Source organism: Protopterus annectens, chromosome 13.part0, assembly GCF_019279795.1.
Source record: "Protopterus annectens isolate FY-2018-M chromosome 13.part0, PAN1.0, whole genome shotgun sequence".
In the NCBI taxonomy this organism is placed as follows: domain Eukaryota; kingdom Metazoa; phylum Chordata; order Ceratodontiformes; family Protopteridae; genus Protopterus; species Protopterus annectens.
In genome coordinates, this window is record NC_056747.1 from 1263075479 (window position 1) to 1263103308 (window position 27830).

Sequence of the window (27830 nt, forward strand, 5' to 3'; positions counted from 1 at the left end):
AATACTTTGAGGCAAAACTATACCGACACTTAATAGTGCGTTGGTTAAATCTAGCACAAAACTGACAGCCAGGAACGTTGTGATCAGGGCCTAGGCAAGGAATACAATAAGAATGGAAGTCCTTATGAGGTACTTGCTTCCCACAAGAAATACAATTATTAACTTTTTCTGACATCGGTCTGGAGCAAGAAAAAAGTTTCCCCAACGGGGTACTTAGCTTTAGTGAAAACTTCGGTTCTGAAACTCAAACTCGAATATTTCAGGCGTCGGCCGACCGGCACATGCGAAATGCTTCTGCTTCGAGCACCGCTCGGCAAGAAAGAGTGACGAAAATGGCGTCAGCTGCTTCTTTTATACTCCTGGCGCACTGACTTCATGGAAGAGGAGACAGCAACTGACGCAGGACACAAGACTTTGGAATTCAGGCCGACTGAGGGCAACCTGCCAGCAGATTACCCAAATGTAATGACTGCAACAGTGAAACACGAAGAACATCCCTGCTTAACACGGATGGGGAGCCTGTTCCAGAGAAACATATCTGTCTCTCCAAAATGTCCTATTTATGTTGCAAGCAAAATTTAATCTAGTAGTTCTGAGGTTGTTTGTTTTGCAGATGTGCAAAAGGTTATTCAACAGCAAAAAACAAGCGTCCACCAGAGCTGATAAGATAAAAAGGTTTTTAATACAAAGGATAAGTGCTTTCACACACAGTGCTTCTTCAGATCCATAAAAAATCATCACAAGTGTACTCATTATATACTAAAAAAAACAATCAACCAACCAACCATGGAGCAGCAACAATTACTGATGCATGCTCTTCTTTTTTAGGACTGGTTTTAAAGGAACAGATGCATTAATCCTTGGCAGTTTATCTGCCTGTAACTTAATAATCCAATTGGCTTCTGCATTCACTAGTCTATTGTTATAATCACCCTTTCTCTTACTCATAGGTAACAACTGTAAAACACTAAATAGAAAGGAATGTCCTGGTGCAAGGGATGTGTGTTTTGCTAAGGCATTAAGAGTGTTTAAACGCCTAATATTACCTGCTTGCTGCAGGATACGTTCTTTCAACATTCTCACTGTTTTGCCTATATAAAAAGATGTGCATAACATACACCCAGCCTAGTAAATTAATCCCTTAGAAGTACAATCAGCATAAAAACAAGGCTTGAATGTGAAATTAATGGCAGGATGTTGAAATTCCTGTATAGAAGATGTAAAATTGCAGGCTTTATAATGCCTACATGGATGGGTACCTAGACGTCCAGAAAGAGGTACTGTTAACTTAATAGATTTATAGCATAACTGTCTCTTAAGGGAGATATTATTCTTAAATGTAAAACTAGGTTTTTCACCCACATTCCCTTTAATTCTGTCACCTGACAACAAAACAGGCCAGTATTTCTTTACAACGTCACATACTTGTTGCATGTTGTTACCATGGGTTATTGCAAGTCTAACACTGGTATAAGCAGTATCTAACACATTAGCCTTACCAGGAACATAAGGTCGATTAAAATAAGGTTGGCCTTTGTCAGCATGCATGCCAATGACCATGTTATAACAATCTTCAAGTGTTTCAGAACTATATCCTCTAGCAGAAAGATCACCCTTAAGACAGAGCCTAGCTTCATGGCACTGTTTATTATCTGTACGCAATCTAGACATACGCCGATACCGGCCTTTGGCAATATTTTTAAAAATATGTTTAGGATGCATACTGTTGAAGTGTAAGAAAACATTCTTCCTACAAACTTTTCTAAAAAGTGAGGTAGACAAAACCCCATCAATCAAAGTGACTTTTGTGTCAAGAAATTCACTACTGCTCCATGAATAATTCAATGCAAATCTAAAGCAACAACTAGTAGATTCCAAGTAGTGTACAAACCTCAATAAATCAGATTCTGCACCCTGCCATAAAATAAAAACATCATCAACAAAATGTTTACAATATAAAAGATGTGCAGAAAATTCCTGCTGTGATAGCACTGCCATGCGCTCCCAGTCAGCCAGTACAAGACTGGCATAACCGTTAGCGCATGGAGTGCCCATTGCAACACCAACCCTCTGTCTGTAAACTACATCATTAAATAAAAAAAAAATTGTTACAAAGGGCCAACTCCATTACAGTACCAATATATTCTATTAATTCTGGAGAATAATCATTTTCCATCAAGTAATTTGTTAGAAAAGCAACACCAAAAGCATGTGGTGTGACTGTGAACAATGTCTGTATGTCCATACTAACAAGAATGGTTTCATTACTAAAAGACCCGTGCATTCTGGCAAATTTATTTATTTATTTTATTTTACATTTGTTGGCCGGGATAGTCCGACTGGATGCATGTCCATTTTCAGCGGAGGCCCGGGGAGAAAAGCTCCAAGGGTAAGCAGATACAGCATTACATAATACCAGCATTACATATTACAAACAGACTATTTACAGAAATTACATAAGTAAGCAAGTTAAACAAGTTCCACAGGTTAGAGTTAATCCAGAGCGCAAGTCAGGAATAAATTAAATTACACAGTAAACTGATTAACAGATTTTTTACACATTCTAGAGAGAGTTAGCCAGGCTTGATACATTGACATAGCCAGTTAAGTGACAAATGTTGTTTGAGTCTAGTTTTAAATTGACCTAAGGTGGAAAGTAAGGTAATATCAACTGGAAGAGAGTTCCAGGATCTACTTACCGAGTTTGCAAAGAGAGAATCACCGGCTGTGTTATTAATTTTGCTAGTCTGAATTATTAGTTTGTTAGAGGATCGAAGCGGTCTAGGATTGTTATAGGGGGTGATAATAGTGAGCCAGCTAGCTACCTAACGTGTCATAAAGGGTTTATACCTGGTTCCATAAGTGTGTTGACAATGGCCGAGTAGGGTATTGTATCAAATGCTTTAGCCAGACTTAGGTAGGCACTATGCACTGTTTTCCCCTCATCCATTGCCTTGGTGACCTTTTCAAAGAAGTTCACCACATTCAGCAAGCATGGCATTCCTTTGACAAAGTCAAACTGGGATGCAGCCAGTATATGGAAGTCTCCTATGTCCTTGCAGACAATAATTCTTTCCATGCATTTGCAAATAAGATGAGTTGGACTAATGTGTCTGTAGTTTCCAGGAACTGTTAAAGGTCCACCCTTACGAAAGGGGATGACAGTTGCAGTCCCCCATTTATATGGCATAGAGCTTATTTTAAGATTATAGTTCAATAATGACTCCAGGAGTCCTGATAAGTCATATTTTAGACTATTTAGGATGCATCCTAGGATGTTATCGTGGCAGACTGAAGCCATGTTCTTGGCTTTAGTGAGTACAGACAGTACATGTTCCCTAGTTATAGTTGGAGGGGTATGTTTGAGGGGATGGATGGGGATGAGAAGGGGTACAGTTGGAAATGAATTTGTCTGCTAACAGGTTTGTTATATCAACAGGCTCAGTGAATGTGGCACCATTAACCACATGTTCAGCACACTGCTACGTGCTGCCCTTGAGGATTCTGACATAGCTGTAGAAGGCCTTATGGTTATCTTTCACCTGGGAGGCTATCTTACCCTCAAAGTTGTCTTTGCTTGACATAATTAGCCCTCTTAGTTGCCTATTTACTTTGATAAGAGAGTTTATGTCCTTATGGGAATTACCCTTCCTTATTTTTGCCATATATTATTTCCTTTTGTTGTACATCCTGTTTAATCTGGGATGTTTGTTTCTAGGGCTAGTCCTGGGATTACGTCTGGTAGGTACAGCCATCTCTATGCAGCCATTGACGTAATTACACAAACTTTCTCAGAACAATTCATCATAGGTTGCTGTGTTCTCTGGGTTTGGAGGGGCATTGAATTTTGACAAACCATCACTTAATAAAAGATAATTTTCCTTGGAATAGTTCATAACTGTTACCGGTTTTAATGGGATAACGGAGTTGATTTTCATTTTGAAGGAGACAAGTTTATGGTCAGACCTTACTACGGAGGATGAGAAATTTGGGGGATGCAACATTCTCCCACATTTGTAAGCACGAGGTCCAGTATGTTGGAACCTCTTGATTACGAGGGGTTATAACTTTGACTAAGCTACAAGAAAGCCAGGAACAGAAGTGTTAAATGGGGTTCTAAACAACAGAGTTAACCTTAACACGAAGAAATTACCAGTTATTACATAGATACTGCTTTAAAGTTTATTGAAAGATTTTTGAGCTAGGTTCACTTCTATGCTTAAGGGGATGGAGTTCTATAGTTTGGCTACATGAACAGAATATAGAGTCCATAATAGTTATAGGATTTGGAAGGCAGTATCTGGTTTTAGATGCTGTGATCAGATTTCTCTTTTTGGGACACATTTTGTAAGAATCTGGTTGAGTGCTGGGCAATTATTAGGTTTGCAGAGAACTTTGTGTGCAGTTTTCAGTTGTGAGCAAATTAATGCATTTTTGGACTTGATGGAGGGCAGAACAGTGATGTTCTCTGTTTGGATGGCCTGCAGTGAATTTAGCAACTTTAAGTCTTTTCATGCCTATGAAGAAGAGGTTTTTTGAAGGTTTGAGACAATGGAAGACTTGTGAAATGGAGAGATTGGATAGTGCTGAGTTGTGCTTCTTGTGTTCGGTATCTTCGAATTTTGTACAGCATACCACGTTTTTGACTATTTTTGGTGATGACATAAGTAACATGCAGTCACCAAAGGCACAGCTGGAATTTATAATGCCTAGGGCTGTTCTCCAAAGTGGGGCCACAACTCCCCAGCTGTTCATTTGAACAGCAAAAAAATATATATATATTAAAGCCAGGCACATGCCCTCTCCCTCCACAGCTTTTTACTAGGAGACAGGAAAAAAGGACCACTAGGATTGACTCTCCATGGCAATTTAAAGCCAAGCACACACCTCCTCCCAAGCACACACCCCCCCCACCACAAATCTTCAACAGAAGAGCAAACAAAAGAGAGGGAGAAGGTCTGTTCCGATAGTTGGCACCCCCCCTTCCTGCCACAGTTCTTCAATTGAAAGAGCAAAAAAAAAAAAAAAAGCCAGCCAGATGCACACCCCTTCCTAAATCGCCTCTTCAGTGGAAGAGCCAAATAAATAAATAACTAAATAACATTTGTTACATTTTAAAATGTAGCAGTCGGCCTGCTACAACTTACCCCACACAAACCACTAATGCACTGAAGTTGCTTTCTCAATGCTGGTAGAGAAAGGAGAATGCAGGAAGGCACTTCTGGGTTGCAAACTAACACCTTGTTCCCGGGGCAGCTGGCCCTTCTCTACACTCTTGCTAAGCTACTGGCAGTCAACTTGAGTTTTTAAATTATAAAGACATTTAAGGGCCTTCCTTGATTTTCAAGGTGGACCTCTTTCTTCTTTGCTGCTGATCCAGCCTGACCCAGACACAGGGCATTCATGGGAAGTCGGAGTCCCTCAACTAAAGTCAGGGCCTTCTTTCAGTTCTGAAGCCCCTTGACCAGTTCACAAAGAAAGCTGACTGAACAGAACATCTCCCTAGAAGGGGTGTCTAGCAGGATGACCTGCCTGAGCTCTTCTCTGGGAGATCATAAGCCATTGTATCCTGCACAAACTCTTACCTGAGTCTGCTGTCCAATTAAAGTCGCATCAAGTGAAGTGATAACACCCTGTCTGTAGTCGATGGTGGGTAAGCCTTCTTGAAACAAGACTCAGGGAGGAATGAAAGTTTTTCCAGCACTTAATCCAGTAGTTAGGAATACAACCTGGACAGCTTGAAAAAGAACCCATTACATGACACAGAAGTAGGCTTTGCTGCCTACCCTGTCCAAAGCTTTAGAATCATTCTGAAGTAGCAAGGTACTGTGGCGTCTAGGACTTATGCTGCACCAGAAAGCTCACACAAGAGGCTACCCTAGGATGCATGTTCTGGCTTGTTCTGGTTCGCAGTCCACTCAGAAAGGAGTACATAGAAAGCACTTGCCATTTTTTGCCTTTTTCAGAAGCAACACAGCAGTTTCAGGGCTGCATAAAAAAGTCATCTCAGATTACAGCTTTCATTGGAGAAATGACCCAAGGCTCCTTCTTCCACAGATATTCACTCAGGCCTCTTCAGCACATGGTGAACTCCACCAACCTCTCAGCCTCTCTAAAGGAAGGGGTCATCATCTAGAGGTGCAGCTATAAGGGCTATAAGGTTTTGTTGTCCTAACCTATTTCACAGATAGAGACCTCTGTGCATCCTCTTCACAAAACACAGAGGACAGAGAACCTTTCCCTGCCTAAGCTTCACCTTACATGGGCTCGAAAAATGGCCAATATATATGGGGTTGAGAGTAATATAAACAAGCAAAGGATGTTGTGTAACAAGGCACCAGTGCATGGGACTACACTTGACTCATGTGCCAAACCTGGCACTAACATCACAATTTTTCCCAGTGATGTACTCCTACACAATACAGGGTTTGTCCTATTAGGGTCAAACAACTGCTTGATATTCAAAGCTCAATCTGCCAGCCTTGGCATGGAATGCCTGGTGCACCCAAAACATGATGAGCCACCGATCACTGCTATGTCTTACAGAGGCTTGTGGATGAAAGCCCTTCTTCCCATGTGGTACCATGTTCTGTGAAGACTAGACAGAACTCCCTCTGGAAAAAGACCATCTGCATGTGTGCTACAGACATTCAGCACAGGGAAGGGGCAATAACATCCCAAGAATCACCCCTTCCATGTGGTTCACCTCCTACAGGGTACTTCACCTGCCACTGCAGCAGATGGAAATGAACCAGATGAAGATGAGGTTGGGAAACATGGGGACTGAAAAAACGTCTCAAAGAAGACCTTAGCTTTAGGAGTGTGTGATGACTGCCAGCCCCCAATTCATAGATTGTTACTAGGCTAATGACCGGGGGTGCCTTACTAAGCCTAACCAAGTTTGGTGAGAGAATAATGATGTCCTGAATCCAAACAGGACACTGAAGGCCAGGTATTTATAAGCTACCTCCATCCATAAGGGACATAGGTGCCAGACTTGGTGCAAATTTCTTATTCCCCATCTACTGGTCTAAGGTTGTTAAACTGGGTAGTAGACAAATTCAGCTTCACATAGATGGGAAGCCTGTTCCATAGAAGGGGCAGTCTTTGGGACATATATCTGTCTCTCCGGCACTGATGGCAGTCCTGTTTAGATGTGAGGCTGCACAGGGATTTGCCTGCCAATCCTGGTGCTGGATGAACTCAGAGCTGCCATCCTACAAGAAGTGAGGAAGGACAGGGCTTTGTCCCTCATTTGGGTTGACATATGGTCACCTAAGACATGCTTCACATTATGCTCCTCTCTGAAGTAGTGCAGACAATGTCACGTCAGGTCCAGGTTCACCAATCACTGGCAATAAAAACACTTTAATAACTCATCTTTCTTGGGCATCAGACAAGGAAACTTCTTGATGATGAATGTCAAGACAGAGATCCAAAATATGTGAGTGACAGAGATGAAGTGGTGGTTTCAGAGGCAAGTTGTGCTCTCTTTGTTTGGCACAAGGTGTGGCAAGTGTGCTTCAAAGTGCATGGGAGTCAGAGAAAAACAACTGAACTGAGTGACAATGGCAGGATATTCTGACTGTAGACCCACTGAAGTGGGATCTCAATATCATACCGGCAGTTACACGAAGGCATCAAAACTAATATGCAAATTAATTAAAAAAAAGTTCTACCTTAAATACTACAAAAGAAATAGACAAATACTGTATTGCAGTGCTACAAGAAAAGCCTATTATATGCCCAGCAACACAGGCTGGTGTTTTAACTGAAGTAACAAATGTCACTAATGTAGGCCAAAATGACCTGCACCTTCCTGTAAGTCATGGCCATTGTCAGTTTTTCAAAGACTAAGGGACCTTCCTGTAAGTCATGGTCATGGTCAGTTTTTCAAAGATTAAGGGACCTTCCTGTAAGTCATGGCCATGGTCAGTTTTTCAAATACTAAGGTACCTTCCTGTAAGTCATGGCTATGGCCAGTTTTTCAAACACTAAGGGACCTTCCTGTAAATCACGGCCATGGTCAGGTTTTCAAATACTAAAGGACCTTCCTGTAAGTCACAGCCATGGTCAGTTTTTCGAACATTAAGGGGAGCCACATTTTGCATTGGTTTTAATAAGTCTTTGCTTCAGCAAAGGCATGCTTCCCTATCTATATTCTAATTTCAGGCATCAGTCTCATAGGTTCATAGGTGTTTATAGGCTAACAACCACAAGGGCCTTTTTAAGCCTAGTCATGCATCCCAAATCTCTGACAAGTTCTGATACCCTTGAGAAGTGTAAGCATGGGCCTGGGAGATGAACCACTTACAGGTTACCTGTTTGCATCAGAGACATAAGTACCAAATCAGGGATGAATTTCCGATTTTCCATCCAATTGTCCAAGGATTAGGGAGGAACTCTGCTTCACATGGATGGAGAGCCTGTTCCATAGACAGGGTAGTCCCTGGGATACATACCTATCTTTCCAACAGGTCCTAGTTATATCACAGGCAATTCAATTTCTAATAGCATGATGCGGCACACTTTTAAAAGATGTCAGGTGTTGAAGCAGGTATTAAAATTAGTCTGTACAAGACAGTTACAGTTTTCTGCCTTCCAATCTTATTTCATGATTCATCTAGATGTTTACCCATCTTACCAGCCTTAACAATGCACTACATATTCCTAAACTGGGATGTTAACATCACACAAATGCAGATGGTGCCCAGGTCTCCCTTTCTATATATATTTTTTAAATATTCTTGTAACATCCTGATGAAACCTTCCCACTACCATAACTTTTCTTGCAGTCTTTTCAACACTGCACGTAAATCTCACTTAACTGCGGTGGTGGTGCTGCGGTAGCGTTGTCACCTCACAGTAAGACGTTGTCCTGTTCAATTCTTAGCTAGAGCGTCTTCTGTGTGGAGACATGCATGAATGGGCGTACCTTTGTTTTAGGTTGTGCGTCAGGGCCGGCAATTCGGCACGTAAAAATCTACTGCCAATCATTAGCGGACCGGAGTTCCGCTGTGGCGACCCCTAACCGGGAAAAGCCGAAAGACACAACAACAACTTAAATCTCACCTAAATTCTCACTGGCTTTGCCCTTGTCCAAACCACAACTAATAACCACCCCCCTTCAACCCTTCTCTCCTTTTCCAGATTTAGATAGATTTTTCCCTCTATCACTATAAAACTGAACTGAACTGATGATTGCTCACTGCTTGTTAGTCCTTCCAGTATTTAGTTAATCATTTAGTCTATTATCATTCTTATCTAGTTACTGTTTTAGATCATTTGTAGCACTGTGTTTTACTTCTAATTTCTCAATGTTAATTAGAGCTTACTACTCAATTGTACCTAATTTGCTCCTGTATTTCTCAATGTCATGATCACCTCTACTGTATTTATACCTTGATTGTTGTTGTTTACCATCTACCACGTTATTCTGTGGAGCTTTTCTCCCCGGGCCTCCACTGAAAAAGGACCTGTGTCCAGTAGGAATTTCCCGGTAAACAAATGTAATAAATAAATAAATAAACAATTGGGCTGTATTCACAAAGACATGTAAGCCCTGTGTACACCTCACAGTAACCACTTCTGATTCACAGACAGCCCTATAGTGGTGCTGCCCCATAAACAGATGCAATTCCAAAATGGGTTGTCTACCGCAAATGCTAACAAAGAACTACAAAAGAGCAGCTTATGAAAATTAGCCAAACGATTGTCCCCCCAAAAAGGTTTGTCATAGGCATTTATGCAGATAAGTGACTCAGACAATTACTCAGCTGTGTAAGTAACCTTGGCCACCCATATTAATGAATACAGCTAAAAGCTTGTGCTCACCCACCATGTTAGAGGTAATTGCCAGGGGAATTTAGTGAACAGGTAGTATGAGGAGTGGGCACGTATGTTTAAGTGTGACTGAGCAGGTAGTATAAGGAGCGGGCATGAATGTATATGTGTGACTGAACAGGCAGTATGAGGAGTGGGCATGTATGTATATGTATGACTGAACAGGTATTATGAGGAGTAGGCATGTATGTATATGTGTGAATGAACAGGTAGTATGAGGAGTGGGCACGTATGTATATGTGTGACTGAACAGGTAGTATGAGGAGTGGGCATGTACATATATGTGTGACTGAACAGGTAGTACAAGGACTGGGTATGTATGTATATGTGTGAATGAACAGGTAGTACAAGGAGTGGGCATGTATGTATATGTGTGACTGAACAGGAGTACAAGGAGTGGGCATGTATGTATATGTGTGACTGAACAGGAGTACAAGGAGTGGGCATGTATGTATATGTGTGACTGAACAGATAGCACAAGGAGTGGGCATGTATGTATATGTGTGACTGAACAGGTAATATGAGGAGAGGGCATGCATGTATATGTGTGATTGAACAGGTAGTACAAAGAGTGGGCATGTATGTATATGTCTGACTGAACAGGTAGTATGAGGAGTGGGCATGTATTTATACATGTGACTGAACAGGTAGTAGACGGAGTAGGCATGTATGTACATGTGTAACTGAACAGGTAATAGGAGTGGGCATGTACTTTTATGTGTGACTGACCAAGTAGAATGAGGAGTGGGCATGTATGTATCTGTATGACTGAACAGGTAATATGAGGAGTGGGCATGTATGTATATGTGTCACTGAACAGATAATATGAGGACTGGGCATATACTTTTATGTGTGACTGACCAGGTAGAATGAGGAGTGGGCATGTATCTATATATGTAACTGAACAGGTAGTACAAGGAGTGGGCATGTATGTATATGTGTGACTGAACAGGTAGAAGGAGTGGGTATGTATGTATATGTCTGACTAAACAGGAGTATGAGGAGTGGGCATGTATGTATACGTGTGACTGAACAGGTAGTAGAAGGAGTGGCCATGTATGTATATGTGTGACTGAACAGGTAGTATGAGGAGTGGACATGTATGTATATGTGTGAGTGAACAGGAAGTACAAGGAGTGGGCATGTATGTATATGTGTGACTGAACAGGTAGTATGAGGGGCGGGCATGTATGTATATGTGTGACTGAACAGGTAGCATAAGGAGTGGGCATGTATGTATATGTGTGACAAAACAGGTAATAGGAGGAGTGGGCATGTATGTATATGTGTGATTGAACAGGTAGTATGAGGAGTGGGCATGTATGTATATGTGTGACTGAACAGGTAGTATGAGAAGTGGGCATGTATGTATATGTTTGACTGAACAGGTAATATGAGGAGTGGGCATGTATGTATATGTTTGACTGAACAGGTAATATGAGGAGTGGGCATATATGTATATGTGTGACTGAACAGGTAGTATGAGGAGTGGGTATGTATGTATATGTTTGACTGAACAGGTAATATAAGGAGTGGGCACGTATGTATATGTCTGACTGAACAGGTAGTATGAGGAGTGGGCATGTAAGTATATGTATGACTGAACAGTTAGTACAAGGAGTGGGCATGTATGTATGTATGTATATGTGTGACTGAACAGGTAGTACAAGGAGTGGGCATGTATGTATATGTGTGAATGAACAGGTAGTATGAGAAGTGGGCATGTATGTATATGTGTGACTGAACAGGTAGCATGAGGAGTGGGCATGTATGTATATGTGTGACAGAACAGGTAATAGGAGGAGTGGGCATGTAGGTATATGTGCGACTAAACAGGTAGTAGAAGGAGTGGACATGTATGTATATGTGTGAATGAACAGGTAGTATGAGGAGTGGGCACGTATGTATATGTGTGACTGAACAGGTAGTATGAGGAGTGGGCATGTATGTATATGTGTGACTGAACAGGTAGTATGAGGAGTGGGCATGTATGTATACGTTTCACTGAACAGGTAATATGAGGGGTGGGAATGTATGTATATGTCTGACTGAACAGGAGTACGAGGAGTGGGTATGTATGTATATGTGTGACTGAACAGGTAGCATGAGGAGTGGGCATGTATGTATATGTGTGACAGAACAGGTAATAGGAGGAGTGGGCATGTATGTATATGTGTGAATGAACAGGTAGTATGAGGAGTGGGCATGTATGTATACGTGTGACTGAACAGGTAGTATGAGGAGTGGGCATGTATGTATATGTGTGACTGAACAGGTAGTATGAGGAGTGGGCATGTATGTATACGTTTCACTGAACAGGTAATATGAGGGGTGGGCATGTATGTATATGTCTGACTGAACAGGAGCACGAGGAGTGGGGATGTATTTATGTGTGTGACTGAACAGGTAATACAAGGAGTGGGAATGTAAGTATATGTCTGACTGAACAGGTAGTACGAGGAGTGGGCATGTATGTACATGTGTGACTGAACAGGTAGTGTGAGGAGTGGGCATGTATGTATATGTGTGACTGAACAGGTAGTATGATGAGTGGCATGTATGTACATGTTTGACTGAACAGGTAATATGAGGAGTGGGCATTTATTTATGTGTGTGACTGAACAGGTAGTATGAGGAGTGGGCATGTATGTACACATTTGACTGAACAGTTAATATGAGGGGTGGGCATGTATGTATATGTCTGACTGAACAGGAGTACGAGGAGTGGGCATGTATGCATATGTGTGACTGAACAGGTGATATGAGGAGTGGGCATGTATGTATATGTCTGACTGAACAGGAGTACGAGGAGTGGGCATGTATTTATATGTGTGACTGAACAGGTAGTACAAGGAGTGGGAATGTATGTAAATGTCTGACTGAACAGGTAATACGAGGAGTGGGCATGTATGTACATGTGTGACTGAACAGGTAGTACATGGAGTGGGCATGTATGTATATCTGTGACTGAACAGGTGGTACGAGGAGTGGGCATGTATGTATATGTGTGACTGAACAGGTAATATGAGGAGTGGGCATGTATGTATATGTGTGACTAAACAGGTGGTACGAGGAGTGGGCATGTATGTATATGTGTGACTGAACATGTGGTACGAGGAGTGGGCATGTATGTATATGTGTGACTGAAAAGGAGTACAAGGAGTGGGCATGTATGTACATGTGTGACTGAACAGGTAGTATGAGGAGTGGGCATGTATGTATATGTGTGACTGAACAGATAATATGAGGAGTGGGCATGTATGTATATGTGTGACTGAACAGGTGGTACGAGGAGTGAGCATGTATGTATATGTGTGACTGAACAGGTGGTACGAGGAGTGGGCATGTATGTATATGTGTGACTGAACAGGGGTACGAGGAGTGGTCATGTATGTATATGTGTGACTGAACAGGTGGTATGAGGAATAGGCATGTATGTATATATATGTGTGACTGAACAGGTGGTATGAGGAGTGGGCATGTATGTATATGTGTGACTGAACAGGAGTACAAGGAGTGGTCATGTATGTATATGTGTGACTGAACAGGTGGTACGAGGAATAGGCATGTATGTATGCATATGTGTGACTGAACAGGTGATACGAGGAGTGTACATGTATGTATATGTCTATATATGCATGTATACATGGGCAAGTCCTTAATATCTATTCTAACTGATGCCTTTTAAGATCCATCAACAAAGCCCTGGTTGACATAACCAAAAGCAACAAGAAATCTTGGGATTCCTTACATTCCACTTCTGTTGCAAAGATATTGAATTCCATTCCCCTAGATCCACAGACAACAGAAATACTTTCAGAAAATGACTCTGGTTCCATTTAAACAGTTCTTGGTTATATAACTGTTCCAACCCTGGGTAGCCTCACTTAAAAGATCAATACTGCATTTCAATCCTCTAAGAAATCTTCCATTAACTACTCCCTATGTTTCTTCTCATAAATTTGTAATTACTGCATTAACCATTGGTGAATGTAAACTAACAGCTGTACAACTGCCCAACAACCATATTGTTTTTCGTCACACAATGTGTTTATATTTTATGCTCATTGCTTTATCTACTCTTCTGTATCTGTACTGTACTCTATTAATTTGTCAATGTTTTTTACAGTATAAATCTCTATGGAGCTTTGTAAATTGTAATTACTGTACTAATCTCTGTGGAGCTTTTCTCCCCGGGCCTCCACTGAAAATGGGGCTCACACCCAGTTGGACTCTCCTGGTAAACAAATGCAAAATAAATAAATATGTGTGACAGAACAGGTAGTATGAGGAGTGGGCATGTATGTATATGTGCGACTGAACAGGTAGTATGAGGAGTGCGCATGTATATATATGTGTGACTGAACAGGTAGTACAAGGAGTGGGCATGTATGTATATGTGTGACTGAACAGGTAGTACGAGGAGTGGGCATGTATGTATCAGTGTGACTGAACAGATAGTACATGGAGTGGGCATGTATGCATATGTGTGACTGAACAGGTAGTACAAGGAGTGGGTATGTATGTATATGTGTGAATGAACAGGTAGTATAGGGAGTGGGCATGTATGTATATGTGTGATTGAGCAGGTATTATGAGGTCTGGGTATGTATGTATATGTGTGACTGAGCAGGTAGTAGAAGGAGTGGGCATGTATGTATATCTGGGACTGAACAGGTAGTATAAGGAGTGGGCATGTATGTATATGTGTGAATGAACAAGTAGTATGGCGAGAGGGCATGTATGTATATGTGTGAATGAAGAGGTAGTATGGAGAGAGGGCATGTATGCATATGTGTGACTGGACAGGTAGTATGAGGAGTGGGTATGTATGTATACGTGTGACTGAACAGGTAGTATGAGGAGTGGACATGTATGTATATGTGTGACTGAACAGGTGCTACGAGGAGTGGGCATGTATGTATATGTCTGACTGAACAGGTAGTAGAAGGAGTGGACATGTATGTGTATGTGTGACTGAACAGGTACTATGAGGAGTGGGCATGTATGTATATGTCTGACCGAACAGGTAGTAGAAGGAGTGGACATGTATGTATACGTGTGACTGAACAGGTACTATGAGGAGTGAGCATGTATGTATATGTGTGACTGAACAGGTAGTATGAGGAGTGAGCATGTATGTATATGTGTGACTGAACAGGTAGTAGAAGGAGTGGACATGTATGTATATGTGTTACTGAGCAGGTAGTAGAAGGAGTGGACATGTATGTATATGTGTGACTGAACAGGTAGAAGGAGTGGACATGTCTGTATATGTGTGACTGAACATGTACTACGAGGATTGGGCATGTATTTATATGTGTGCCTGAACAGGTAGTATGAGGAGTGAGCATGTATGTATATGTGTGACTGAACAGGTAGTAGAAGGAATGGACATGTATGTATATGTGTGACTGAACAGGTAGTAGGAGTGGACATGTATGTATATGTGTGACTGAACAGGTAGTAGGAGTGGACATGTATGAATATATGTGACAACAGGTACTACGAGGAGTGGGCATGTATGTATACGTGTGACTGAACAGGTAGTATGAGAAGTGGGCATGTATGAATATATGTGACTGAACAGGTAGTATGAGGTCTGGGTATGTATGTATATGTGTAACTGAGCAGGTAGCAGAAGGAGTGGGCATGTATGTATATGTGTGACTGAACAGGTAGTATGAGGAGTGGGCATGTATGCATATGTGTGACTGAACAGGTAGTATGAGGACTAGGCACGTATGTATATGTGTAACAGAACATGTAATAGTAAGAGTGGGCATGTATGTATATGTGTGACTGAACAGGTACTACAAGGAGTGGACATGTATGTATATGTATGACTGAACAGATACTATGAGGAGTGGACATGTACTTTTATTTGTGATGGTATGTGTGAGTGTATGTAGAGGCATGAGTGATGGAAGGCGAGTAGATCTCTCAGCCTGAGATGTCACAGTGGGAGCATTTGTTGCGTGATATGTGGGGCAAGTATATGGGTGAATGGATAAGTGTGACTGGGTGGGGGGGTTTTGTGTGTGTGTGTGTGTGTGTGTGTGTGTGTGTGTGTAAGTGGGGGAGATGTCATACCTCTCAGACTAATGAACAAATCATGTAACATAGGGGACACTAGACACCAGGGATGACTCTTTATATCTTACTTTAAAGACAATTAAAAATAATTAGAACAACGTTTTGCAGTCTAAAAGACACAGGGCAAGGGGAGCAGACATTAAGAATAGTCTGTGTAGTGTGCCCTAAGGGCATTTAAAAATATTAAGAATCCAGTATTTTCAGCATTGTTACATGGTGTGCGGGTCCCTATGTTGCCACTAGATACTAGGGATGCTTCTAATCTATTACCTAAGTCTTCAAAAAATAATAATTAAAAAAATAAAGAAGGGGGGGGGGTTCAAATCCATGTCCCTAGTTACAGAAAGCAGCTATTCAAGCAGAAGCTTTAACTCACTGTGCTAATTGACAGGTTAGTGTAGTAGTTTTTTTTTTTTGTTTTTCTTTTATGTTATATGAAATACAAAACTCTAATTTCTGGCAGCATTCAGTGCTTGCAACAGTCAATGAGCCACAGTGGGCAGAACATCTATAAGAGGAAACAGAAGGAGCACTCTGTAAAATCAGGGACTGTTGAGAGGGATGGGGTGTGTCCCTTTGGGGGGAAGGTTAGTTACATGCCTAGGAGGACCACCAGATGACACCATGGAGAATATTTCAACTACTGCTGTGACTCACTTAAAAAAAATAATAGAGTAACAGGTCTAGCATCCTGATGCAAACTATGAGCAATACATATGAAACTGCTATTTGGCATTATTGACTGATTGCAAAGATCCATTATTTGAAAGGGCGGGGACAAAAATAAGAGACATCAAGAGACTTCCTATCATCTCAAGGAGGTAGTTTGTGTATGTGTGGTTGTGTGAGTGAGTCAGTGAATGACGGAGTGCCTGAGCCAATGAGATCTGTGGGCTGCTGGTACTGACCACCACAGCTCCAGGTTTGAGGGCTCAAACCTGACATCTGGTTATTGCCTGTGTTGAGTTTGCAATGCTCTTCCTATGTTTCCACTTGGTTTCACCAGATATATATAAAATATGCTAGCTGACTGAATACCCTAAACTGTGCAAATACATTTAGTCTTGTGGCCTGCGTCATGGCTAAAAAATAAGGTCACTTAAAAAGTAACTAGATGACATCCCTTCCTTGTTAGCTGCACTCTACTCTTCAATTCTTTCTTCAGTTTGCTTAACTCTCTTACATTCTTCCTGTTCTCTCGACTGTCACAGTTTTTACTCCTAATTTAGCCCTTTGAACTCAAGGGCCGTCTTTCCTCTTGCCTCATCAAATGCTGCAGATCTTACTTAATCTTCACTAACTGATCAGTGTGCTTCATCATTCCTGTTAGATGCAGTGATACATAGTGTGTGTTTTACATATCTCATTCAGTCATTTCATGTGGCTGTAGTGATACTAGCAGTGGCAGTAGCAGTAGAACTAGTTGTATTACTAGTAGAAGCAATAAAAAGAAGTTATGTCTTACATAACGTTCCATCTGTGTTGTTGATCTTCATCTATTCTTGACTTCTGGGTTACTGTTCTGATCCTCAGAACCGATCCGGCCATTACATAGATTGCGTCAGCCAAAAATACTCCCGAGCTAATAGTCTACCCACAATGCTCCTCTCTATATAACCTCAGATCGAGTTTGCAGATTTACAGAAAAAATACAGTGACACCTAACTCATGTCAGAAGCCATGTCCAAGGTGTATCCTAATAGGGAATCCCAGGACAGCAAGTCACTTCACCACGACTCCAACAGAGGGGGTAGGTGAGTTGGGATGTAAGAATAGATGAAGATCGACAACAGAGATGGAACAGTATGGTAACACATAACTTCTTTATCTGATGTTGTCAATCTTCATCTATTCTTAACTTCTGGGACAGAGTCCCCAGCTACCTTAGATCCTGGGTGGCCCTATGGAAGTACATTCCTGAGAGCCATAGAACCAAAGGAGGCTACCCCCCTGGAGACTACATCCAATTTGTACTGAGTAATAAAGGAATGTGGGGTAGCCCATGTTGCAGCTGCGCAAATTTTGGACATGGAAACTTTAGAATGAAAAACAGCTAATGTCGCCATAGATCTGGTAGAATGTGCTTTCACTGGCAAAGGAAGCTTTAGATTCTTTTTAGTGTAAATAAAGGAAATACAATCTCCTAACCATTTTGACAAAGTAACCTTAGAGACAGGTTTGCCCAAGGTTACACTTGCAAATGAAACAAATAACTCTTCTGATTGTCTGAATTGCTTAGTTCCTTTCAGGTAAAAACATAACTGTCTGTGCACATCCAAAAGGTTTAAACAATATTCACCCTTAAGAATATTTTTCAAGAGAGGAACTTTAAATTCCATGTAGCTGCAGGTTCAAAGGGAGACAACGTAAGTGACTGCACGACAATCATCAAGTCCCATGGCGGGCTTTAGATGAATTGTCCCCTTAAGAAAGACTTTACAAAGTCTGTGAGAAATCAAGGGCTAGTCAATTACACCATTACGAAAATTTGAAATGGCTGCAAGGAAAATCTTAATAGTAGAAGCGGTAGCCCTTTTACCAAAAATGGTAGCTAAAAACTCTAGAACTTTTCCCACTGGAACTAAAAAAGGATCAAGACCAGACCATTATCATAAGCCCAGAGAGAAAATCTCTTCCATTTACTAAGGCAGAGATTCCTGGTGGATGGTTTATGCGATGCCAACAAAATGTGTCATACAGGAGATGGAAAGTCATTATGCCTGGTGACTAATGGAATTGGAGGAACCAAGCAGTCAGCTTGAGATTTTATAGACTGGGATGCACTAGTCCCTGGGGATGAGAAAGAAGGTCTGGAACCGGGACCAGAATCGACAGGCGTCAAAGTAGATGAGGCCATAGGAAGGGAAAACAAATTTGTCGAGGCCAGTAAGGTGCAATGAGGATTACCTTGCTTCTCAACTGAACTTCTTTCTTGAGGAAAAGGGGAATCAGAGGAAAGACATAAAGGAGACCCGGGGGCCAATCGAGGAGAACAGCGTCTCTCATGGACTTCCCCTGAGGAGAATTAATCAGAGGAAAGACATAAAGGAGACCCAGGGGCCAATCGAGGAGAGCAGCGTCTCTCAGGGACTTCCCCTGAGGAGAATTAATCAGAGGAAAGACATAAAGGAGACCCAGGGGCCAATCGAGGAGAGCAGCGTCTCTCAGGGACTTCCCCTGAGGAGAATTAAGCAGAGGAAAGACATAAAGGAGACCCAGAGGTCAATCGAGGAGAACAGCGTCTCTCAGGGACTTCACCTGAGGAGAATTAATCAGAGGAAAGACATAAAGGAGACCCAGGGGCCAATCGAGGAGAACAGCGTCTCTCAGGGACTTCACCTGAGGAGATTTAATCAGAGGAAAGACATAAAGGAGACCCAGGGGCCAATCGAGGAGAACAGCGTCTCTCAGGGACTTCACCTGAGGAGAATTAGGGCAAAATAGCTTCTGCACTTCTTGTTCAGGGTGAAGCAAACAGGTTGCAGCAAGGCTGGCCCCAGCGAAGAAAGATTTTCTTTGCCACTCTGGGATTTAGAGACCACTCGTGAAGCAGGAGAATGCATCTGCTCAGTTTGTCTGCTATCACATTTTAACTCCCCAGGATGTGCATTGCTGTCAAAAGGCGGTTCGAAGTTATGGCCCATTGCCACACTTGAAGGGCTTCTCGACACAGCGGGTAGGACTTGGTTCCCCCTTGTTTGTTGATGTACCAGACAAAGGACATATTGTCTAACTGAACAGCTATCGTCCCTTGAGGTAAGGTAGAATTAAATGCTTGCAACGCTAGAAGCACCACCCTCAGCTGAAGAACACTGATATGCAGATTGGCCTCTAAAGGGGAACAAGTGCCTTGGACTGTCTTCCCCAGATAATGCACCCCCCACCCCATCTGGGAAGCATCCATGGTCACTATGGCCTTGGGCTGAGAAGGGACACAGGGACGGCCCAGAAGAATCTCTTTGGACTGCATCCACCAGGATAGGTCATCTTTGGATAGGTTGGTTATAAAAACTGGGTGATTCACAGGATGGATTAGAATTGACCATTGGTTCACAAGAAGCCACTGAAGGAGTTTCATGCGAAACCTTGCTAGTGGGACTAGCGTGATTGCTGCTGCCATGGAACCCAATGCTTGAAGTACTAGATATGCCGGTATCTTGCTTGAGCAAAGAATAGGCTGAACCTGTGACTGTATTTTCTGCAAGCTGTGATGGGGTAGAGAGGCCACACAAGACAAGAGTGTTGAGATGAGCACCTATAAACTCCATATCCTGAGAGGGGATCAGTTGAGACTTTGCAAGATTGACCATGATGCCCAACTGCAGAGACAGTTTTACAATGAAATTCATCGTTTGAAGAAGTAGCTGGTGGAAGCGGTGAGGAGCCAGTCATTTAGGTATGGAAATCCTCAATCTGTGCAACCTCAAGTGTGCTGTTGCTGCTGCCATACATTTGGTGAACACTCTGGGGGGGCTGTGGTGAGACCAAAGGGCAGTAGCCTGAATTGGTAGTGCCTAGCTCCAAGACGGAAGCAGAGACATTTTCTTGAGCTTTTGTCCATTTTTATGTGGTTATACATGTCTTGAAAGTTGATAGAGCACTATTGACTGAACTGTGACCATCCGGAATTTTGAGTGTTGGACAAATTTGTTTAGAATGCTAAGATCCAAAACTGGTCTCCAGTCCCGTCTTGTTTGGCACTAAAAAGAACCTTGAGTAAAATCCGGATCCTAATTGGTCAGGTGGGACTTCTTGGATGACTCTTTTTTCTAGCAGCTTTTATATTTCTAATGCTGCTTGGTCCATCTGACTGGGTGGAATGTCAGGGAGTTTTGTACAGGTCTGTGGATAAAGGGTGAAGGGGATTAAATAACCTCTGGAAATAATCCTTAGGATCCAGGCATCGGTAGTTATGGATCGCCAGGCTGTTGGGTGCAAGGAGAATGTTCCCCCGACTGCTTCCACAGGGAAGCAGTCGGGCCTCCTTCCAGGAGTACTGGTAGGTTTGGCCAGAGAAAGACTCCCTGGAACCCTGGTTCTGTGGACCACTCACGTCTCTGGGACGGCATCTTCCACTGTAACTGCCCCCTGCTCCTAGGGAAGTCTGTACCATGTGTGTCTTAGAAAGGCTTCTGGGACTTCTTGAACCATATTATTTTGCCACTGCTTTGATTCCTGGAGTAGGATCATTGAGGAGTGGAAAAACATATGCTAATGGCAGACAAAGTCATACCATCTTTCTCACACCTGGATAGAGTTTCCTTAACTTTGAGGTCAAACAATGAGGATCCATCAAAGGAAGCATTGATGAAGCAAGACTTGAATGGTTCTGCAAACCCACATAGGTGCATCCAAGTGTATCGTCGAATCACAACACCTGAACCTGCTGACCTGGTCACCCCTTTGGCTGCATGTGCAATGAGCCTCATGGACGAGTTTGAGACAGACTCCAGGGTAGCTAAATGGGAGGCCACTTTTTCCTGGACTCCCTCAGCTACTGCTCCCACTAGGGTAGCTGACAGCTCATTGACCAGATCCCTCTGAAGCCTAGTAAAGTGTGCCAAGAAATTCAAAGACTTGATGAAGAAAGTCGATAATGTGTAAACTCGCTTCCCGAACCTGTCCATCACCATGGACTCTGGCCATGGCATCAACTACTAAAACTTTTGGCCAGTGCAGATGATCTTCAGGAGTGGAAAGAATTTTATCAGCTCTCCGAGGGATAAGTTCTATAGAGTCAGGAGCTTTCCAGGCCAGTTGAGCGATCAATTTAATTAGGTTGTCAGTGGATGGGGTCACCCAGGAGGTAGACAGGCGAGCTCCAGAGGCCTGCAAGTACATGGACTCCTGAAAAGGAGAGTCTTTGGGCTTCCAATCACCCCTCATTTTGGATCTCCAAAATGTCTCCAAAGGAGACATCTTCTGGGGGTGACCGAGGGAGGGAACCCTCCCCCTCACCGAATCACTGTCCTCTGTGAAGGATTATTTAGGAGAATCAAGGTGTTTTTTCTTATACAATTTCTTATGAGAAGGCTCTTCAGTGGGAGCATCTGAATGAGATTTAGAAGAGGGTAAACCTTGGGCAGGTATCTCTTGTGACCTTGGAGCTCACTGTCCAGGGGTGGAGGTTGGTGGTAGCTCCGGTAAAGCAGGGGTCAAGGGGTGATACTTGGGTAACACAGAAGCCACCTGAGATGAGGCAGTGGTCAATGCTCTTTCCATAGCTTGAAAGGCAGGAATGGGAGCCTGGAACCATGACAGACAAACTCAGAACTGGGGTCACACACCACCCTAAGAGACCCACATGAAAAGCCAGAACTACGGATGGGTCCTCTGTCGGTGCAGCCCGAAAAGGAAAGGTCAGCTCCAAAGAAAAAACTGGAGTCGATATGAACCCCCTCGGGCGCAATGTTGAAGACCCGGTCCCAGGGACCCGTCAGTCAAGAAGGAGTCAGAGCCATACCCAGTACTGAAGGCAAAAAAGTTGTTAGTGCTGAGGTCATTGGAATTTGTGTGGTTGGAGTCAACTGCTCTAAAGCCTGCAAGACGGTCAGAGGAGGAGAACAAGAAAGGGTCATAGCAGAGAAACCTCCTGCACCAGGAGGGAGATGGGGCTGAGAAGATGGGGGAAGACAACTAACTGTCAAAATATGATCCACCAACCTCACTATATCAACTTATGAAAGACTCTTGGTGGCGTGAACAGAGAAGCCAGATGGGGACTCAGATCTCTCTAAAAAGGGACTGGGGAGTTGCCTCAAACAAGGGTCAACAGATGAAGAATTAGTAGACCTGGGTTGAATCGGAACATCTGTTTTTGGCACCGTCTGCGGGGCCACAGTAGATATTGGTGCCATCACGGCAGCAGTGAGAATTGCTGCCATTGTCAGAGCCATAGCCAAAGTAGCAGTAATTGGTGTCGTTGCCTGTATGGAAGTCATGGTCTGTGTTGAAGGCACCAGTAAAGGGGTCGGTGCTGAACAGTCACTCCATTCCAAAAGCTTTGGAACCTTACATTTTGGTTATGAAGAGTAACCTGCAGAGGAATGCTTATGCTTTTTTTTTTTGTTGGTACCAAAGGAGATGGCACCAAATGAGAAGTTTTAGTATCAGAGGCCAGAGCAGACTGGTCGGCTTTGAACAAAACTTCTTTGAAAGGGGCTTTAAGAAGTTCTTTGAGGATAAGCTTATTTCTATGCTCTACCAGGGCTCTATTACTGAAACCCTGGCAGATAGAGCACACAGTATTCAAATGGGATGCACCAAAACAGTACACACAACATTCATGTCCATCAGAGTTTGGCATTTTCCTGCTGCACTCTTTACACTGCTTGAAGCCAATTATAGTAGTCTTAGACTTATCTGCCATCACCATAAAAAAAGACTAGGAGAGGCAGAAAAGTAAGAAGAAGAAGAAGAAGAAAGAAGCAAAAAAACAGTCACATGACAAGGAGAGACACTAGCAGCAATTGTAGGGAGATTACCTAACGGTAAGAGGGAGAGGGGGAAGGGAACTACCAATGGTGGTCGTCAGCAATAGCAGCAGTAAAAGGAAGCGAAATACACTCACTGCTACCAGCAGTAAAAGGAAGGGAAACACACTCACTGCTACCAGCAGTAAAAGGAAGGGAAACACACTCACTGCTACCAGCAGTAAAAGGAAGGGAAACACACTCACTGCTACCAGCAGTAAATGGAAGGGAAACACACTCACTGCTACCAGCAGTAAAAGGAAGGGAAACACACTCACCGCTACCAGCAGTAAAAGGAAGGGAAACACACTCACTGCTACCAGCAGTAAAAGGAAGGGAAACACACTCACTGCTACCAGCAGTAAAAGGAAGGGAAACACACTCACTGCTACCAGCAGTAAAAGGAAGGGAAACACACTCACTGCTACCAGCAGTAAAAGGAAGGGAAACACACTCACTGCTACCAGCAGTAAAAGGAAGGGAAACACACTCACTGCTACCAGCAGTAAAGGAAGGAACACACTCACTGCTACCAGCAGTAAAAGGAAGGAAACACTCACTGCTGCCAGCAGTAAAAGGAAGGAAACACTCACTGCTACCAGCAGTAAAAGGAAGGGAAACACACTCACTGCTACCAGCAGTAAAAGGAAGGGAAACACACTCACTGCTACCAGCAGTAAAGGAAGGAACACACTCACTGCTACCAGCAGTAAAAGGAAGGGAACACACTCACTGCTACCAGCAGTAAAAGGAAGGGAAACACACTCACTGCTACCAGCAGTAAAAGGAAGGAACACACTCACTGCCAGCAGTAAAGGAAGGGAAACACACTCACTGCTACCAGCAGTAAAAGGAAGGGAAACACACTCACTGCTACCAGCAGTAAAAGGAAGGGAAACACACTCACTGCTGCCAGCAGTAAAAGGAAGGGAAACACACTCACTGCTACCAGCAGTAAAAGGAAGGGAAACACACTCACTGCTACCAGCAGTAAAAGGAAGGGAAACACACTCACTGCTGCCAGCAGTAAAAGGAAGGGAAACACACTCACTGCTACCAGCAGTAAAAGGAAGGGAAACACACTCACTGCTGCCAGCAGTAAAAGGACGGGGAACACACTCACTGCGCCAGCAGTAAAAGGGAAACACACTCACTGCTGCCAGCAGTAAAGGAAGGAAACACACTGCTACCAGCAGTAAAGGAAGGAAACACACTCACTGCTACCAGCAGTAAAAGGAAGGAAACACACTCACTGCTACCAGCAGTAAAGGAAGGAAACACACTCACTGCTACCAGCAGTAAAAGGAAGGAAACACACTCACTGCTACCAGCAGTAAAGGAAGGAAACACACTCACTGCTACCAGCAGTAAAAGGAAGGAAACACACTCACTGCTACCAGCAGTAAAAGGAAGGAAACACACTCACTGCTACCAGCAGTAAAGGAAGGAAACACACTCACTGCTACCAGCAGTAAAAGGAAGGGAAACACACTCACTGCTGCCAGCAGTAAAAGGAAGGGAAACACACTCACTGCTACCAGCAGTAAAAGGAAGGGAAACACACTCACTGCTACCAGCAGTAAAAGGAAGGGAAACACACTCACTGCTACCAGCAGTAAAAGGAAGGGAAACACACTCACTGCTACCAGCAGTAAAGGAAGGGAAACACACTCACTGCTACCAGCAGTAAAAGGAAGGGAAACACACTCACTGCTACCAGCAGTAAAAGGAAGGGAAACACACTCACTGCTGCCAGCAGTAAAAGGAAGGGAAACACACTCACTGCTACCAGCAGTAAAAGGAAGGGAAACACACTCACTGCTACCAGCAGTAAAAGGAAGGGAAACACACTCACTGCTGCCAGCAGTAAAAGGAAGGGAAACACACTCACTGCTACCAGCAGTAAAAGGAAGGGAAACACACTCACTGCTACCAGCAGTAAAAGGAAGGGAAGCACACTCACTGCTACCAGCAGTAAAAGGAAGGGAAACACACTCACTGCTACCAGTAGTAAAAGGAAGGGAGACACTCACTGCTACCAGCAGTAAAAGGAAGGAAACACTCACTGCTACCAGCAGTAAAAGGAAGGGAAACACACTCACTGCTACCAGCAGTAAAAGGAAGGGAAACACACTCACTGCTACCAGCAGTAAAAGGAAGGGAAACACACTCACTGCTACCAGCAGTAAAAGGAAGGGAGACACTCACTGCTACCAGCAGTAAAGGAAGGAAACACACTCACTGCTACCAGCAGTAAAAGGAAGGGAACACACTCACTGCTACCAGCAGTAAAAGGAAGGGAACACACTCACTGCTGCCAGCAGTAAAAGGAAGGAACACACTCACTGCTGCCAGCAGTAAAAGGAAGGAACACACTCACTGCTGCCAGCAGTAAAGGAAGGGAAACACACTCACTGCTGCCAGCAGTAAAAGGAAGGGAAACATACTCACTGCTACCAGCAGTAAAAGGAAGGGAAACACACTCACTGCTGCAAGCAGTAAAAGGAAGGGAAACACACTCACTGCTACCAGCAGTAAAAGGAAGGAACACACTCACTGCTGCCAGCAGTAAAAGGAAGGAACACACTCACTGCTACCAGCAGTAAAAGGAAGGAAGCACACTCACTGCTACCAGCAGTAAAAGGAAGGGAAACACACTCACTGCTACCAGCAGTAAAAGGAAGGGAAACACACTCACTGCTACCAGCAGTAAAAGGAAGGGAAACACACTCACTGCTACCAGCAGTAAAGGAAGGAGACACACTCACTGCTACCAGCAGTAAAAGGAAGGGAAACACACTCACTGCTACCAGCAGTAAAAGGAAGGGAAACACACTCACTGCTACCAGCAGTAAAAGGAAGGGAGACACTCACTGCTACCAGCAGTAAAAGGAAGGGAGACACACTCACTGCTACCAGCAGTAAAAGGAAGGGAGACACACTCACTGCTACCAGCAGTAAAGGAAGGGAGACACACTCACTGCTACCAGCAGTAAAAGGAAGGGAGACACACTCACTGCTACCAGCAGTAAAAGGAAGGGAGACACACTCACTGCTACCAGCAGTAAAAGGAAGGGAGACACACTCACTGCTACCAGCAGTAAAAGGAAGGGAAACACACTCACTGCTACCAGCAGTAAAAGGAAGGGAAACACACTCACTGCTACCAGCAGTAAAAGGAAGGGAGACACACTCACTGCTACCAGCAGTAAAAGGAAGGGAGACACACTCACTGCTACCAGCAGTAAAAGGAAGGGAAACACACTCACTGCTACCAGCAGTAAAAGGAAGGGAGACACACTCACTGCTACCAGCAGTAAAAGGAAGGGAAACACACTCACTGCTACAGGGTAGACTAAAGTAAGAAAAAACTATAGAACTATGAAGTAGAAAGGGCCAATCAGAGAAAATACAAGAAAAAAATAAATTTTTACTTAGCTATGAGAGAGGAGTTGGCTGACGTGTCTTGCTGTAAGAACAGCAAACAAGATCTGGGGTAATGTAGAGAGGGGCATTGTGGGTAGACTATTAGCTTGAGAGTTTTTTGGCTGATGCAAGCTATGTAATGGCTGGATCGGTTCAGAGGATTGGAACTGTAACCCAGATATAAAGAATAGATGAAGACTGACAACATCAAATTAGTACTTGTAGTACTAGTAGCATCAGTAACAGCTGTAGTACTAGTGACAGCAGTAACAGAAGTAATCAGGCAAGTAATGGGTTGGAGGTATGCTGCCAGGCACATTTGTGGTAGCACTGACCTTTCCCACAATTCTGCAAAAACAAGTGTAAACTGGACAATTTTCTTTGGTCAACTATTTACAATCCAGATCAACCATGGCAAGCAAAGCACTGTTACTCAAAGTTAACAATTGTATGGCAGAATTCAAAATACTCTAGACTTGTCCTCTACTGTGTACAGATTCACATCAGGAAGTGTTGAAACCACTATATCCTATGTTTCAGTATGATGACACACTAACGCACGTCTGTTATGACACTACACATGCCTTACTGCTTAAAATACTTACAGGTGTGAGCTGCTGGGTGTTTAGGAGCTGCTGCAACTGCTGCTGAAGAAAGTGCTTCTGTTGTTCAGCAAGGAGAACAGGCAAGCTGCAAAGAAGAGGAGACATTAACGAAGTATGAGTACTCTGTTACTTACTGTACCTATTTATTTATTCACTGACATCTGATTACCACTAAAGTCCCACTGGGTAGAAGCCCATTTTCAGTGGAGGCCCAGGCAGAAAAGCTCCAAATTATTACAAAACATTTTAAAATCATTTTACAATCTTCAAAACTAAAACAAAACATCTGCAGTTTAAATAATTATAAACAAATTAGTGATAAAATAAAAACACTGGTTAAGAACTGATACAAGTTATATAATAATCATTTAATATTTATAGAAGTTGT

At 43.1% G+C, this 27830-nt stretch overlaps 1 protein-coding gene across 4 annotated transcripts in view; it reads right to left on the minus strand.

Annotated features, from left to right (window-relative positions):
* The window catches only part of MLLT6 (MLLT6, PHD finger containing), a 2458880-nt gene that overhangs the window by 50635 nt on the left and 2380415 nt on the right, over positions 1–27830 (minus strand). For all 4 annotated transcript variants that reach the window (XM_044055280.1, XM_044055279.1, XM_044055278.1 and 1 more), the window contains exon 17: positions 27443–27527. In XM_044055280.1, the coding sequence (XP_043911215.1) occupies positions 27443–27527 (85 nt within the window). The remainder of the gene's footprint in view (positions 1–27442; positions 27528–27830) is intronic.